The sequence below is a fragment of the Nicotiana sylvestris genome, chromosome 11 (assembly GCF_000393655.2).
Source record: "Nicotiana sylvestris chromosome 11, ASM39365v2, whole genome shotgun sequence".
Lineage (NCBI taxonomy): Eukaryota > Viridiplantae > Streptophyta > Magnoliopsida > Solanales > Solanaceae > Nicotiana > Nicotiana sylvestris.
The window spans coordinates 95,806,704-95,825,150 of NC_091067.1; the positions used below are offsets into that span (position 1 = coordinate 95,806,704).

At 35.8% G+C, this 18,447-nt stretch overlaps 1 protein-coding gene across 8 annotated transcripts; it reads right to left on the reverse strand.

Annotated features, from left to right (window-relative positions):
- Positions 1-339: 339 nt before the first annotated feature.
- Positions 340-13,008, reverse strand: LOC104242900 (importin subunit alpha-1b-like). Of its 8 annotated transcripts, none has more exons than XR_011403512.1 (13): positions 12,804-13,008; positions 7,227-7,356; positions 6,634-6,736; positions 6,281-6,442; positions 6,048-6,152; positions 5,871-5,964; positions 5,700-5,794; positions 5,462-5,599; positions 5,187-5,366; positions 2,381-2,547; positions 2,208-2,289; positions 873-1,373; positions 340-782 (listed from the first exon to the last, which is right to left on the reverse strand). XR_011403512.1 is itself a non-coding variant. In XM_070162386.1 (12 exons), the coding sequence occupies exons 6-12, from the start codon at positions 5,766-5,768 to the stop codon at positions 744-746; spliced, it is 795 nt and encodes a 264-aa protein (XP_070018487.1). In that variant the 5' UTR covers positions 5,769-5,794; positions 5,871-5,964; positions 6,048-6,442; positions 6,634-6,736; positions 7,227-7,356; positions 12,804-13,008; the 3' UTR covers positions 340-743. The 8 variants fall into 8 exon arrangements, 1 of the variants encoding a protein (XP_070018487.1); XR_011403511.1 differs by having other exon boundaries at positions 6,218-6,442; XR_011403513.1 differs by having other exon boundaries at positions 873-1,020; positions 1,254-1,373; positions 6,048-6,442.
- Positions 13,009-18,447: the final 5,439 nt, after the last annotated feature.

The following is an 18,447-nucleotide window of genomic DNA, read 5'->3' on the forward strand; positions in this document are numbered from 1 at the left end:
TGAAATAGTCGATGAGCGTGCAAATAAGACTGCGCATCATCATTTATTAAAAGGAAAATGCCTTTTATACATTTCCTTTCAGAGAAGTATCACATAACTAAGTTCTAATGCAACTCAATAAGTAAGACAGAGTTGTAAAAGTCAATAAACCAGAACTCCAAAGTAGAGAACAAAATATATTGCAAAGCAAACAAGCATGCACCGTTGCGCACTTGCATCCGAGAAAACACATCACATTCAAAATTTAATATTGCAGGAAACATTATGTGAAACTTCTCTCAAGATTCTCATGCCCCAGAAGTGGGGTGGGGACATTAATGATGCATTGCAGCAAATATATTAGATTCTTGGACTGGATTTGTCATATTCTCAATAGCAAACTTAGATAGTTAACTGAATTACACACTGAATTGTGCGTAGAATTTCAGGATACTTTAATTTAAATCTATAATTCTACATGGTACTTAAATTTACTTGGATAACAAAATGTAAATAAGACTCAAAACATATCCTTGAGATCCATCCGCTTACTCCTTCCCAGATACTTGTCCAATTTCTGCAAAAACTCACCAAAATAGAACGGTACTTGCCTAGGCCAACTCCAACTGCAAGTGTGAATGCTTTTAATCTTCTTTTCAATCCGGCGAGCATAGTCAATAGACTGAGCCCCAAACTCCAAGATTTTCTCTAAACTTTCAAAACTGTCCTTCATAAATGTTTCACTAGAGCACGAAGCAATAAAATCACACAGAACCTCTATGCAGGAGATATCCACCAAGTACCTAAAGCCAAAAGCACAAGGATACAGAGAAATTTAGTAAAAATATCAGCGAGGTCAGAGAAATCATCACCCCGAAAAAGAGGTTACATACTTGATCTGAGCATCATTCCCACTGGCAATAGCAATATTAATTGTTTCGACAGCAGCATCATTGATTTCTTTTACTCGATCAGTTTGAATCAAATTGACCAGTTTATTCATAAATCCAGCCGCAATCACATCCGGCTCACAATTACAAACTATTCAGATAAATGGCTATGGTTTCATCCAATGAGAAGTTTCACTAAAAGAAAAAGAAAAGAGAAAATTTGGGGGGCATTTCTATTCCAAATACTACAACCAACTATTTCAATCTCATATTCACCTACTCAACTACCCCAAGAGCAAAATCTGTTAAGATCTCAGAAGGCATGAGGATAATGTACACAGGAGCTTAATATTTTAGCTGTCCTTCTAAATATTGAAGACATACCTCCATATTCCCACAACTGACAACGCCACAGATAATGCTGCAAATGTCGTTGACCACGTCTCCGTCCTCGTTGTGGTTATCAAGCAACGTCACCAGGCAACCAAGGTCGGCAGGATTGAACTGGGTGGTGAAGTTAGTTATCGTTAGTCAAAAACAAAGCAATATGCATGCCTGACACAGTTACATTTTAACAATAAAAAAAAAAAGGAAGAAAAATATTCCAGCGGTCTTTGCATAATGCACCCATCCAACAATTTTGGCACATAGCATGTTACACCCATTCATGTTGTTTAAAATCTTGTTTGGTGGACAGCTTTAATGAATACAGAGACTATTAGAAATTAGGCATTAGAAGCTTGGGGGTGGTAGATGTAACAGGAGTGTCTCCACTACTGTGAGGTACTAGGATTTCTTTCCACATGAAGGGCATAGGTGGATGGGAGTAAGTTTCATGAAGCTGGAAAGGTGGGAGAAGCGGTAGGGGTGTGTCGATCCTAAGCACAAGATTCGATAGCCATTTTGATCATTATATGTTTTTTTGCACAGAAAAGTCAACACTAAGACAACCACTGTCGATAACGGTAGATTTACATAGGTTGCTGACTACTAGTACAATAACTTGAAAAAAAAAACTAATAGTAGCTGTGTAGGAAATAAAAATGATAGCTTTGTAGCATGCTAATAGAGAACCCAGACTAAATCCACTAGCGAACATAAACCCCCCCTCCCAGTGTTGTAGAGTCAAGAAATGAACTAAAAAGGAAAACATCAAATTGGAAGTTGATTCAGGAACATGCCGAATTATCATCTGAATGCATACTGATTATGATGTTTCCACCTTTCAATCATTTTATTTTGTTTTGTTTTATTTCGTTCCTATTTTCATTGGTTAATTCATCAAAGCGTTTGGATTCAAGCACGAAAGCTTCTAAAAGCTCCTTAAGACTCATGTACCTTACAATACCAGCTCGCCTCTCTTTCAACAATACCTACAACTATTTTGAGGACGGGGATTATCACTGAACAAGACTCGTGCCTGAAACATCAATTGACGTACATATCAGATTCAACCATAAGTTAGATATGAAAAAGTAGGTTAAATGAGGAAACTAAAACATTCTACTCACCGGAGGAGTCCAACCAGCCGGTCATAAATTAGACTGAAGTTATCGTGGTGTTGGATAATGCCATATATACCATCAATACAGTAAGAAAGTGCATAACATACATTTGTTAGCACCTCATCATCATTTGAACGAAGAAGCTCTAAAAGAGAATAGACTGCTGAAATAACCTGAAAAATGAATTGTAATCAGTAATGTAAAGACAAATAAGTTCGTTCTTTCATTTTTACCAAATTAGAGGACCTCTGAGGGTTTATTCCAATTTCCAGCAATATGAAATTAGCTCTCTATTTGGAGCAAGCTACAAATAGAGTCTTGAAAAGCACTTAAAATTGACACATCGAGAGATATTTACATTCAAGACCTCCAATAATATAGGAGGACTATTGAGGAAAGGCATGATATAGCTAGTGTTTTCTGCTCATTTCAAAAATAAACAAATTATTTCTTTTAAAAATTTCAAATCCAATTTATTTGACGATATAAGATAGGTCCTGAATTTAAGTCACTTCTTTGATTTTTGACTTCTTAGTTTTTTGATATGTTTCATTAAAGTAGACACTCTCAAGGTTAATATTCAACAAAGCTGGTTCCTTGAAGTATTGTCGGCATAGTATGAGATGATTGAACTGCACAAAGCTTGAAAAGATAGTGCTGAAAGATGCATGGATCCTATATGATTTTAATATTGCAAACATGTGCTTTATGATGTGATGCAACCTCAAAACTGATTAGCTTTTTTAGCCAAGTAAAGGGTTGTGCTGGATAAAGTGTAATGACGATTAACTTCATTTCTTCTGTTTGGCAGGGATCTTATGGCCTTTTGGGAAGGGTGCAGTTATTGATTTCAGTTTTGGCAACATTCACACTTCTAAGTAGGGGTGAGAATTCTTCTGCCACTTGACATAGGGTAGAGCTTACCATAAAGCTTTACAATAGTATTCCTTATATGTCGTGCTGAAGTTTTAAGAGCATTACGATCATACCACATTGAGAGACTAGAAAGGAAATAATAACTATATGTCTATACTCGAAGCTTATAAGCACAAAAATACATTAGGCCTTTATTGCATCGATATAGAAGTTCGAAACAAGCAGCTATATTTGTGAAGAAAGAAACTATAGCTTGTTGAATTAAATTAAAGTTTCTAGGTTGATTGTCAACTCTATCTCTTTTATATTATTCCTCAATGCCAAATGATTTTGGGCAAATATTGGCATAGTTTTTGCAGCTTTTTATTTGAAGGAGGGATCAGCTCTAAATCAATCTTCTTCAAGATTGAGAAAACTTCCTCAATATAGTTCAGCAAATCTATAAATGAAAGTTAAAACTGATAGTACATCGCTTTAATTAAGCAACAACATCGAAAGGAAGAAAGAAGCAATAAGAAGAAGTACAGTAGTAAGAATTACTGTAGTTGTGGAATTGAAATTCAATGATTATTCAAGTAACTACTAGAGTACTTGGTTATATGCCTACTTCTGATTGAAGTGCACTCCACTTTAGACATTTAATTTATAAAATGTGCTCATTTTATCCAAGGATTAAGTTCTGATTGCAATGCACTCCATTGTAGACCTTTAATGGATAAATTGTACTCAAATTATCAAAGAATTAGGTTCCTCCAAAATGCATTACTTCTCGAGTGTCTATCCAACAACTTAAGGCATTGAGAATTTGCCTACTTGACATATATTGATTGTAGTTCTAAAACATGATGATTTTCCATTAGACGTGCATACATATCATTCAGTGTTACATCTTATTACATGTGAATGTATGCATGTTGGAAAATGCATTATGTACGGAGAAGCAACGAATTGAGTGGTTGAATAGTCGTAAAATTGTTATTGAGAAATTGGAACAAATATTTATAGGAATCAAAGTGTTTTATAATGTTGCAGTTCATGATAGATTAAGGAAGCTGTAAATTGTGATTGAGAATATGTATTTACAAGCCAAGGCATCAAAATGTATAATAATGTTGTAGTTGATAATGGATCAAGAAAGACAGGTAGTCACTGAAGGAATTTGTCATACTTGGTTAAGGTTATATCCAAGCAGATTATAGCCGTCAAAGCCAAATAATAAGAGCCAACATGTATCACTTATTTCATAGTGTCTCTCTGCATAAGATGCTTACTCATAGATCTCTTCAAGCATCAACATCAAAATTCACAATCAAACAATGACTGAAGAGATGAATAACTTTCAGGCATTCAAGATGCATCAAATAGAAAAGTCCCAGGTTGTAAATTAATTGCTGAAGGTACGATCCCTGAGATAATCTAAATCCTGATTTTATCCAGCATAATAGTTTACAGTTGATTCCTTTCTACTAGAAGTCCAGAGTTCAGACTATTTCATCAATATAGAAGTTCATTCTTCGTCTATCGTTATCAATGAAATTCCTTTTCCGTATTGCTGGTAGGTTCAAACACTTAATACTATTGAGATTTTGATTGTGGTATAACATTAAATCTTACTGGCAGGATGGACTATTAGCATATTCTAGGTATACTTCATGTTGCAATGAGAAAGAAGAAGTTAAGCAACGACTTAGTTCGATGGAGGAAACATTACATCAAAGTTTAAGATCTGAATAGTTTAAAAGTTGTGAAAATTGCATAGAAATTGAATGTCGTTTCAAAAATAGAAAAGGTGTCACATAAATGGAGTAAATCATTTTTTTTAAGGTGATGGCAGATGGTACACCCACGGTGATGGTATTTTGAATGCTCAAGGAAAAGCAATATTTTGAATTAAACAATTGCAGGCGTAAAAACTTTTGAACAGTCATTAACCAACCTGCTCAGATGGAAGATCCAGCTTGCTTTTAAAAATCTTAGACAAAATTCTCGTGGCTTCTCTCTGCATCGGAAAATTGTTGTTCGCCTCCTTTGACTTGTTCAACAAAGGAGTCAAAGCGCCATGGTCAAGAAGACAATCACAATCACCGGCAGCAATCTGCCCCACTACCAGCAAAGCCTATAGATGGAAAGAAAATACATTCAGCCGACTAATCTTTATACAACATGTGGGGACGGGGGGGGGGGGGGGGGTGTTACAATAATAAAACACACCTTCTCATCTGGAAGACTTTCATCTGGAAAGTCCAGAAGCTTTACAACAACTTCCACCACCAGCTCATATTCATCCATATCAAATATTTGGGCGAGGTCGAGAGAGAAAATGAGTACGAGAATCCAAGCAGAATCATCCTATGAATGTAAAACCATAAGGATAAAGCAAGTGTGAAGCTAGAACCGCAAGACGCTAAAGAAGGTGCAGAAAGGTAATCAACAACACATCATTGTCTACCTTGAGCTGCTGTGGGACATATGGCATCTTTATAAACTGAGCAAATCGAAGAATAACACTAAACTTCATAGCTTTGCAAAGATCAAGTGTCTTATCTGTGGAAAAAAATTGGCAAAGTAAGTGATAGGCAAGTTGAATAAAAAAATTAGCCCGGAGCAGGCTTAGTCATACTGATAGAGAGCAGTGTTCAGAATTGTTTGGTTGCTATGCTCTGCGGAAGTGTATGATGGGACAAAATACCAGCGACCACTACTTCAAGACTTTCCTGTAAACCAACCATTCAGAAAACCACATATCAGCCTATAGTTGGAAAGAAAATACAACATGTCGTAGGGGTCTAAAACACACCTGATTGGTATACAGTTTTTGAAATATTGGCTCCACAAAAGGGGCAATAATCCAAGGACCCAGTTCATCATGATAAATCTCGGTGATAGCCCAAGCAGCTTCAACCTATGAATGCAAAACCATAAGGATAAAGCAAGTGTTCGTTAAAAAGCTAATAATTAATTCTCTACCTGGAGCTGCCAAGAATCTTTGTTGCTCAGAAACTTAATAAATCGAGAAACAAAAGACTTAACTTCTCGAACAAGAAAACTCCTTCTGATATCAACCAAGTACGAGAGTTGTGAGCCTGGACCATGTTTAGTCATACTCATATCAATCAATTTCCGGACTTGTGAGGTCCCCGCTAGCTGCCGATTGATATCATCCGACAAAATATCCTTCACCCATGATGTCTTCTGTAAACCAACAATTCATTATTAAATCAACTAATGAATTTATATTTCAGAAATAAATCAGAATCAGCTAGCACATGTAAGCGAACAGAAGACTCTCCATTATCAATTCTTACTAATCAAAAATTGATGTGCACAATATATTGATAAAAATAAGACTTAACCAGAAAAATAAAAAGGAAATAAAAGCTCACCGAATGCTTAAGAGTTTCTGCCTTCGTCTTTCGGATCTTAAGAGCCACAGTAGCACTTCTTTGTTGATTTCTTAGTTTATCAACAGGCATCTTCGTGAAAACCCTAGTGAGGGCAATGGAGAATTAGGCAGAGAATTTTTGGAGTTTTCTTAGGTTTATCAACTGGGTCTTCGTTGGATTTCTTAGTCACATTATGTTCGGCGTCAAATTAGATATTATTCGAGTTGTCAATGGAGAATTAGGCAGAGAATTTTTGGAGTTTTCTTACCTTTGTAGACAGAGTTACCCAGTATGAAAAAGTTGAAGCAGAATGTTTTTCACACAATTGAAGTGCAAGAACAACTGTAGTGAAAAAAATTCCGTGAAATGGATGATTAATTGTATTACTTTTATACAAATATTCTTTATAATCAAGTAAAAGTATCAGATTAAGTGTTTTTGGTTTAATGGTTTCATGAAAGGTAGGAATGTTGTTGGTTACTTGAATTTGCCTCCAATAAAAAAGCTTGTTCAACCAAAAACCATAAAGAGTGAAGGAAAGGAATGCATGATTTTTTTTAACTGAATTTGCCTGATTTGACCAAGGAATGTACCTTTGAGAGGCTTCCCCACCAACTGGTCTTTGCAGTAAGGCTGTAGTTTGCAGTTCTTTGAGAGAAACAATGCCTTCCCTCTTGGTGATTTATTTGGGAAGATTTCAGAAACTAAGCAGCTCTTATGTAACTGTTAAAAAAGAAATACAAGTGACAACAAAGTTAGAGTTCTTCTGCAATGAGGAAGTATCTTTATAGCTCGATATATCCAAGACGTTTTCAGCTCTTTTGTATAAATGCGTTGGACTAATGTTGCAGGTATCCAGCACATGGGAGGCAAATAACACAGGAAAACATAGAATATAGTAGGCTAAGATCACCAAAGTTGATACTCCGCATGTTCATGTATCAAATCGCTTAAATAATCTAAAACCTGATGATCACAATGAGATTCAGTGGAAAATTTAGCACTTTCTTGAGTCGATGACTTTTTTCATCTGATCAACATAGAAATATACTATAAAAAGTTTTGCTCAATCAAAGTCTAAATTACAATTCAAAGAAATGGTACAAAATCCTGCAGTTAGGGACATAGCATTCAGCGATAAATCAATAAATATGGGTGAAAATATGAGACACAGATCAAAGCTATAGGACTATTACCATGACGCGATCAACCTTGCTTTCTTTTTCTGATCAACTCTCTTTTTCCCCTCCCCACATGTTTCTGTCCTAGAAAACATTGATTAAATGTATTCCCTAAATTATAACTCATCCCAAGACTTGTTTGACCATGTCTATATACCTTGGCCACAAAATGATTGTATTTTCATGTACTCCTTTCAAGGATGCATCCCAGGCATATGTTCCTTCGGCAACATCGCTTCTCATCCACTAATTTTTAGTCTTTTAGCAGGTAGCTAAGCCTTTTTTCTTTTTAGTTCTATGTTGTCATTGTTATACTTAGTAGTATGTTAAGTCAGTGGTCTAAAGAAACATTAGGTGACTTAATTACTTAAATGCTGATGCAAAGATACTGGAGAGTAAAATATAGGAACTTGAGGAGACATATTTAAGGTATAATGTATATGATTAAGAATATAGAAACCAGTTAAGCAAAACTACTGCAGAATATATTCAGCTGTAAAGGCAAAAGCTTCTGTTTTAAATCAGAAGGCAATAGGAATTGGTTAACAACTCTAACACAGCTTTATTTCAGAATGACATAAAGAATAGGAGCAGGGAACTGAACATTCACAAGATTAAGAGTGAGCAAGATGGTTGATTAGAAGTGAAGAAAATTGAAGAACCAACTGTGACTTTCTACCAACTGCTATTTTTAAAAAAAAAGGAAGCAGGAGATTTGACTACCTTAGAGGTTGTCACTAATGTTATAACTCTGAGAATTGAAATGGTAATCAAGATGAAAGTTCGGCTGTTTGTATGCATTAACCAGTGCTCGAAAAGAGCTTGTTCACATATCGATCACTTATTAATATCTGCCTGATGCCACACGCCCTTCCCACATCTTCTTAAACCTCTCTCACTCTGTTATCTGTATTCCTTTGTGGTAAGAAACAAGAAAAAGTAACAACATGGATATGACATTTTCATCCATGGATATTGTTGGTATGAACAGTACATGGAAAGGTTAAAAACAAATTGAATGGAAAAATACTTCAACAGAGTTAATACAACACGTAAGTTAGATAGTAAAAATTTATTTTTGTCCCGAAGGTTTTTCCTTTCAGCTTCTTGTTCAAAAGTTGAAATATATACTACTAATAGGCAAAAGTAATAAGTCTTCCACCCAGCATATTATTGAAATAACTTTAAAAATAAGCTAAGCAATATGCTACAACCAGTTAAACTACGTGGATGTTTACACTATCAGTATATCTAATGTGAATCCAAAAAGTATCTCTTTACAAGGCCTCAATTTGATTAATTTTAAAGATATATTGGGTTGTTGTTGTTGTTTAAAGTGATACATTTTACATTTGATTTTCTTTTCAAATGAAAAAGGATTACTTTAAATTTAGTGAGTAATTATTTCATTTAACTTCAAGTGAGCCAGCAAGCAAACGGCGGAACCAAAAAGTTGCCAATAAATTGACAGAGAAAAGTGGATCAACACACCTGGTAGAAGAAACAGAGTGAAGATATGGTGTAGATTGAAAAATGAAGCCAACAGAGAATAGGGAGAACACGGCGAAGAGACAAGGAAACCAGAGGATTAGATATGCTGTCACTACTAATTATTCATCAATAAGATGTTAGTAACCACAAGCTCACCAACAAATACATAATCATAAAAGCAAAGTAAATCATGTGCGAGTAGCTGTAATAGCCTTATTTGGTATATAAAATATCAGTTGTAAAGCTTCATTCTCATCGTTCTTAAGGAAAGTGCATATGCTGCTTTATCTCCAAGGCTCTAACAAAGCTAGTGATTAATGATAAATAGGTAATGACTACTGTAACTACATATTGGCCTCTCTTTCAGAATTTGGGAGTACTATTTTAAGCTAGAACCACAAAGACAAGTTTCCATAAGCTTGGAGGCTTGTAGAAAGATGTCGTGTATATGAAAAATTGTATGGCCTTATCGACCTATGTTCAGTGTACGAGTGTTCATTTTGGTCTTATAGGACCATATGTCACATGTATAAGTTTCTACATCATATTGGGTCGTCCTATGTCTAGTATTCTTTTATGTACCAGGTTTCCTACACAAAGACCTTCAATAATCGGTGATGTCGGAAGTAGCAGCAAAATCAGTAAACTTAACATAAAAAGAAATCTGTAGATGAAGTGGAGAAAGAAAGAAGATGAACAGAAGCAGACGGAAGACAGATTAATTGCTGGTATGTATGTACCGAGGAGTTCTTATATTGCACCACCGGTCAAGTTGCTCTAGCTTTCAGTAAAATTTTGGAGAAGGCCAAAGTAGCCCTTGTATAATATTCAGCTGAACGTAAACATTAATTTGTATATCTTAACAAACTGTATAAAAAGGTTGCCTAACCATTATAATTTATTGCTTTTGTAATTAACACAAGAAGCAAAGAGCAACACCAAACCACCAATACTGGCTTGAGCAATAACTAAATGATAATAAAAAGGCTTCGGAGGAGCTCCAATAGGCGGGAAAAATGGAGCTTTTGTGTGTAATAATGATAAAAAAAAAAAAAGGGAAGTAAAAAGCTGCACAAAGTACTCATCTAAGCTAGTGACTCATTTTACATGTCAAAGATAACAGAAACAGTACGAAAAATTTGGTGAACTTTACAATTTTTCAGTCTCTAACATCATATGGTAAAAGAAAAAATCAACATGCTTTTGACATTCATACCTCTGAGTTCTCTAACAAAATTCTAGATAGCACTATAACAAGTTTAACTTATTTGAGAACTTTTAACTAATAAGGAGGTTGTTTACTATCCTTAGCACAGCTAAGAAACTCTAGCAAGTCAAAAATAGTACATGCCAACATTAGGACAAAAGTGATATTCTTGAGAAGCAACAAGAATGTTTCACACCTATATTTTATCAGCAGAAAAACTCAGATTTACAACGTGCCATGAATAGTATTTTACTTAAAAATTTCTGGAGGTATGGGGTTAAGCAAGAATCGACTTGACAAAAAGAAGTATCAGTAAGCACCAAGTTTTCTAATCACATCAACATCAACAAGCAAATAACCTCATCCTCATGCATCTTAGGACCATTGTAGTCAAGCAAGATAGGCCTAATATTTGTCCGGTTATAAGCAAAGCCAATGTGTTACATTGAAAGCTTCCTGAAATTAGGACACAGGGTAACAAGTATTTCTTGAAGCCATCTCTTTATAGAATTAATTCATTTCAAGATTCCCAAGTAAGTTCAAGTGGATTAACTTAATCCCTTAGTAGCATAATGCTAAATTTGTCACGAATTGGCAGGTGTTCTTCCTCTTGGAAGTCTCATCTTTTAGTAAATTTTCCCTTTCATGTGAAGCAAAGGTTTCAATTTCTCCCAGTAGTACCTTCATTGACTTCGGCTTCACTAATGACTAATTGGCCATGTGTATAGCTAAATGCCTGTTACTTTACTGACCAAGCAGTCCATCCAAGGGAAGACAGGAAAAACTTAATCCATATAATTATGTAAAACATTTGGAAAAGATAGTTTAATAAGAAGATCAGAAGATAATTAAGGCACCTGTAGAATACCAGTAACGACAAAATGTATTTTTTTTAATGAAAACAAACTCTTCCCCTGGCCCTATTAGATTTGCTATTATGTTAACGTGTGTGAATGTGCAATAACCAACAAAAGTGTTCATCACAATAAGCCAATTTTCCCATTCAGTCTTGAAAATGATTGCAAGAGCTTCATTATTTAAAACTTCGATTTAGAGGTTTGTCGAATGCAGTGCATAACCACTAAAGTTGAAAAGATTATGCGAAAAATCAAAAATAGAGGCACACTGTTTTGATGCAAATACCAGAAATCTTCAGAACACAGAGGGTGTGTTTGGTATGAAGGAAAATATTTTCCGTGGAAAATGTTTTCCAAGAAAATGTTTTCTTGGAAAACAAGTAGTAATCTTATTCATTTTCCGATGTTTGGTACGCAAATCAAGGAAAACATTTTCTCAAGAGTATTCATAAATAATTTTGATACAATAAACATAAAGCCATAAACTTTCGAACCAACAACTTTCTGAACCCACAAATTTCATAAACTTCTGAACCGCAAAATTTCGAACCCGTAAACTTTATAATTTCTAACCCCGTAAGCTTCGAAACACATAAACCTCCGAACTCATAACTTTGGAACTTGTAAAATTTTGAACCCGTAAACCGAAAGATGAAAAAAGTAAAACTGAAAATATTTTATAAAAATATTTTTTCTCGGGGGAGGGGGGTGCAGAAAAAAAAACAGAAATTTAAAAATCACAAAAAAAGTATAAAAAAAATTTCTTGTGCGTGGATTGGGAGGGGGTGGGGGTGGGGGTAGGGAGGGGTGCAGAAAAAAATAGAAATTTTAAAATTAAAAAAAAGTAAAAATAAATTTTTTTTCTTGAGGGTGGGTGTGGGGTGGATTGGTGAGGATAAGGAATAGGGCGGAGAAGGTTGAGAAGGACTTTTGAAAATGTTTTCCCCCTCTTGACAGGGAAAACAATTTCCTCCAATTGGAAGAAAATGAGTTAACGAGCAAAATATTTTCCAAAACATTTAAACCAACCAAACATGAAAAAATTGGAAAACATTGGTTTCCTTCATACCAAACACACCCAGAGTCGTAAGAACGTAACTAACCCCCTACCCGCCGCAAAGAATAATAAAAATAATTTTTATATACCAATCGTCACAATAAAATTCCGGTAAAAATCCATTTTTCACAATAAATTCCCACGAAAATTCTAAAATTCAATTCAGACACCATTGTAAAATTTCCCCTTTTCTTCAGTTCCAACGAAGCAGAATAAAATCATTCAGCAAGAGGTTCGACAACTATGTAAATTTAAAATAGGGCAAAGTCAGACAGAATGTTTCTCTAAAATGGAAAAGCCCAGCAAATCTAGAGCGGAGATGAAGCTTCGTGGCATAGACAGTCAATTAAATTGATTCGAAGCGTCGAAGCGATTACCTTGACGTAACAAAGTTGGAGCGACGAAGTAGCCCAAACCCCAATTTATCCTGTGAAAAAGTTGGTAGAGCTTCCACAAACAGAAGTTGATTAATTTAAGCTATGAATGCAAAAGCAGTGCAAATTCCATGGAGGAACGGGAGAATAAGTTGAGAATACCGAAGAGAGAGACAATTACAAAAACCGATGCAAACCGAAAACGGAATCAAACTGATTAAGTAAACAGATTGATTTGGAGTGGTTTTGGTTTTAAATTTTAAAAATAAACAGATTGATTTGGAGTGGTTTTGGTTTTAAATTTTAAAAATCATAATATTTGGTTTGATTTTGGTTCTATTATAAAAAATTGAAAAAATCAAACCGATTAATTATATAAAAATATTAATAAATATTGATATATAATATAATATCTTTTCGTAAATAATTTTAAATATTTTATATATTTTAATTATTATTTTGAATTTTAATTTATCCTACTTATATCTTAAAAGATTGTCTAAGCCCAAAAGAATAGGAATGGACCAATTTTCTTTTCCTTAAAAGAATCTAATTCTCTAACCTACACACATGTTTTTTCCTAATAAAAGAGTTAGAAAAAAAAAACCTACAACAAGAGTAAAGAAAGCAAACTCAAATTGCAAGACTATAGTAGCTAAAGTTTGAGAAAGTAAACTTTTAGTTTGTTTTTTGTTCATATTTTTCGTATAAACATGTAAATAAACTTTTAATTCCGAAATAAATATATAAAAAAGCATAAATTTAAGAAATTATTTTCAGATTGTTGTCTAGTGTTGTTTTACTATTATCGACTTATCATTAGCTTACTAGGAACCGAAAAAACGAACCAAACCGAACCAAACCAACAACAACCAAATCGAGGGTTTGTATGTAATTTGGTTTGATTTTGGTTTAAAAATTTTAAAACCCGATTAAATTGGTTTGATTTTAGTTTTAATCAAAAATCGGCCAAACCGAACCGTGAACACCCCTACTGTGTAGTGGTGTTGGCAGGTTGTATAAGTGAAAATGACTATGTAACCCTCCCAAATTTAAGCCGCACGTTATCCATAAGGTCATAATAGAGAATTCAATACACAACTGGACTGAAATGACCAAATAGCCCTTGGGCGGCAAGAAGGGATGTCGACGGTCTCCTGCTTGCTTTAGGTAAAAATAATAAAATATAAGTAGACTAGTAAGGAAGTGCCCGTGCGAGCGAGGCACGAACCCAACCTCAAGAGAATGCCAAGAAATTTTATTTGTTATCACTCATCAACATACGGGTGTCAATGGATATTTGAAAACCGACTAAACCGATCGAACCGTACTGCACCGAACCGAACCGACTTTTAAGTTTCTTTTTAAGAATCCGTAGGTTTTTATATAAATCTATAACCGTACCGATAATTAGGGTAGGTTTTTTATTTTATTAAAATAAACCGAAAAAATCCCGAACCGTACCGAATAAATTTTACATGTGAAAAATATATTTATCTAGTAAGTTAAAAATAATAATGCATTAAATTTTTCTTTGGACCTTGGAATTATGAGAACTATTCCAAGCCAACAAGTAATTAAACTCAAAATACTAATTCTTAAAACCTATTATGCTACTTCTACTTAAACTAAGTTATTTCAAGTATCTTTATTAGCAAGACACAAAGTATTCTAACGATTATGAGTAGCACTACAATATTTTGCATATGTAGCTACAAAATATATTATAGCTAAATATGAAAATTTCCGTAGCTAAACCCTTTAGCCACTATAATTTTTTCCGTAGCAAAATGTAACGTAATTAAAAGTTAGCTATAGACTTTATATGATCTGTGGCTAAGGAATAATACTTATTGCTACGAATGTTTTCTGCATTGTAGCTATATTGATAATACTTTTTTGCTACGAAATATATACTCATAGCAAATAATCTTAATCTTTTGCCACGACAAATAAACTATATGACAATCTTTATATTTTGCCACAAGGTGTTTTACTGTGACAAAAGACTTAATTTGTTTGCTACGAAATTTATGTGATGACCCAAAAAGTCATCAATTGTTTTAGAAATAAATTCAGTGTTTCGAGGCCTAAGAACCTTCTTTTTACCTCACCTCAACTTGCATGTGCAGTCCGTATAATTTTTCAGAATGTTTTTATGGGAAAAAATGGATTAAAATGTGGAATATAGCTTTAAAACTCAAGTGAGTTGACTTCGGTCAACGTTTTGAGCAAACGGACCTGTATACGTGTTTTGATAGTTCAAGTAGGTCCGTATCGTGATTTAGGACTTGGGCGTATGCCCGAAATCAAACTTGGAGGTCCTTGTCTCAAGTTATAGCCATTTAACAAAAAAAACAGAAATTTAAAGGTTAAATGTTTCTAAAGTTTGACTACGTATTTGACTTTATTGATACCGGGCTCGGATTGATATTCCGAAAGTTGGAATAGCTCCATTATGTCATTTATGACTTGTGTGCCAAATTTGAAGTCATTCCGGATTCATTTGATATGTTTCGGCACAAGTTTTGTGAATTGAAAAGTTTGAAACTCATAAGTCCGAATCGAGGTGTGAATTGACGTTTCAACATTGCTTGGAATGATTTGAAACCCTAGGTAAGTCCATATAATGTTTTAAGACTTGTTGATATATTTGGTTGAAGTCCCGAGGGTCTCGAGTGGATTTTGGATGGTTGATGGAGTTTAACTTGGGCATTTCAAGAATGTTTCGATGTCGTTTCTTCAAGAATAAGTGGCATCATATTACGCAAATGAGCTCCAAATTCAGTTTTGATTGAAGCATTAGATCCGCATCAAAATTTCGGAGCCATAGCAAAAAGAATCGTCCAATTCGGACATCGTATGAGAGAGTTATGTTCATTTTTGTGTCGGGAAAAAATAATTTCCCATCGCCCAGGGTAGCGCGGGGCGCTATCCATGGCGCCGGGATTATTTTTGGCTACTGGAACCAGCGCCACATGCCACCTGTGGCACCCGAATTGTAAAATGCTATAAAACGGGGGTTTTGGCCATTTTTTTGACAAAAATAGAGTTGGGGGAGCTTGGTTTGGGCGATTTTCAGAGGGGTTTTCACAAATTTGAATGAGGTAATTGTTCTTTATCATAAATCCTTTATAGATCATGATTCCATACTCATTTACATCATGAATCCATAAATTTATGGAAGAAAATCAGATTTTTACCAAATCTTCCAAAAAACGAAAATTTAAGATTTGAAAGCCAATCCGATGTCAAAATTCGATAATTTTTGTATGGTTGAACTCGTATAGGAATGGGTTATCACATTTTGTGAGTTTCGTATGATTCCGAGAAGTGGTCCCCACGGGCAATTTTTTAGTTCAATTTCGGATTTTAATCCGGAAAATTAGTAAATTCATATGGAATTAATTTCTACTATTTGTATTGAGTATATTAAATTATTTGTGACTAGATTTGAAGCCTTCGGACACGAATTTTCAAGGCGAAGGTTTATTGGAATCTTGAATTTGGTTGCAAAGCAAGGTAAGTGTTTGGTCTAACCTTAGCTTGAGGGATTAGGAGTTGTGTCCTATTTGTTATGTGTTATTTGTTGAGTACGACGTATATGCATGGTGACGAGTATCTATATGTTGGTGTCCAACGTGCCCGTGAGTCTTATGTTATGATTAATGTGACTCTGTTGTATTGTTCATATTTAATGTGGTGGTTGCTATTGTTGAGCAAAGGTTGTGGAAAGAAAATTGGCAATTGAACCTTATAGAGAATTGGCTCAAATTGTGAAGCAAGTGTGAACTAAATGTGAAAGATGAGAAGAGGATTATGGTATTGATCCCTTGCCGGGACGTTGTGGCTTTTAATGTTGTTCCCTTGCCGGGATGTTGTTGTTTCGATATTGTTCCCTTGCCGGAATTTTATTATAATTCATTTATTCCTTGCCCTTATTGTTTGTATTTATTGTTTTTGTGAGGAAGAGTGTAAAGCACGAAGGGTGATGTCGTGCCGCACGATGTACCATTCAGTGCCGATTATATTGGTTTTGTGGTGAGGATGAGAGTAAAAGCACGAAAGGAGATGCCGTGCAGTTTATATTGATTTTTATGGTGAGGATGAGAGTAAAAGCACGAAGGGTGATGCCGTGTACTTGTTTGATTTCTGATTCTTGTTGATAATTAAATTATGGTGTTCCATATATTTAACTGGTGTCCTCCTGTTGCCATTTGGTATTTCCCCGTAGCATGTTTCCCCCTCCCATCCTTGACTGTATATTTTTGCTTCTATTTTCCGTCGTACATTATTTACCTGCACAGGTTTATTTGGTAGTCTGGTCCTAGCCTCGTCACTACTTCGCCGAGGTTAGGCTAGGCACTTACCAGCACATGGGGTCGGTTGTATTGATACTACACTCTGCACTCTTTTGTGCAGATCTCAGTGCTGTAGATTTCGGACCGCAGTGAGATTTCTGCTCCTTGTTCATCAAGTGACCCGAGGTAGTCCTGCAGGCCTCTATCTATTTCCTGTTTCTTTTATGTAATCCCCGAGACAGTATTTTGTTATTTCTTTCAGACCTTTATTTGTAGTACTCTTAGACAGTCTGTGAAGTTGTGACACCAATCTTGGGTAGATTTGTTATGGAATGGTATTAACATGATTATTATAACTTGAAATTGAATCTTCCGCTTGTTAAATTTTGTTGATTACTAACTAGCCTATAACCGTTAACGAATTCAAAAATGGAAACAAGGCAAATAATTTAGTTGATTGGCTTGCCTAGCTTTTACTAGTAGGCGCCATCACGACTCCCGATGGTGGAAAATCCGGGTCGTGACAAGTTGGTATCAGAGTTCTAGGTTATATAAGTCTCACAATTCACAAACAAGCTTAGTAGAGTCTGAGGGATCGGTACAGAGACATCGGTATTTATCCCCAGAGGCTACAAAGTTGGGAAAAACTTCACATCTATTCTTTCCCGTCGTGCTGTTTGGTTTCTCAATGCTAATTGAATTTCTACTCTATTCTCTCGCAGATGCCGAGAACACGCGCTTCCTCATCCACTGATCAGCAGCCCCAGCCCCCAACAGCAGCTTCCACGAGCGTCAGAGGGCGAGGCCTATCCCGTGCTAGAGGCCGAGGTAGGGGCAGAGCTCAGCCCGGAGCAGCGACACCAATGGCGAAGCCTCAGATTGAGTTTGACGAGGAGGTTCTAGCCCAGACAGCTCCGGTGGGCCCAGCTCAGGTCCCAGAGGGGTTCATTGCTACCCTAGTACTTCAGGATGCCCTGGTCCGTCTACTGGGCCTCATGGAGGGCGTCACCCAAGCAGGCTTGCTTCTTGTAGCACCAGCCGTTTCTCAGGCCGGAGGAGGGCCCCAGACTCCTACTACTCGCACTCCGGAGTAGGTGGCTCCCCAGTTTCAGACTCCAGCAGCTCAGCCAGTTGGAGCAGTTCAGCCGGGTGTGGTATCCCAGACCGGTGACGGAGCAACTATGACTGCCGATGCCTTGTGGAGATTGGAAAGGTTTACCAAGCTCTTCACTGCCACTTTCAGCGGTGCATCTTTTAAGGATCCCCAGGATTATCTAGATAGATGTCACGAGGTTCTCAGGAACATGGGGATAGTGGAACCAATGGGGTCGATTTTGCTACTTTCC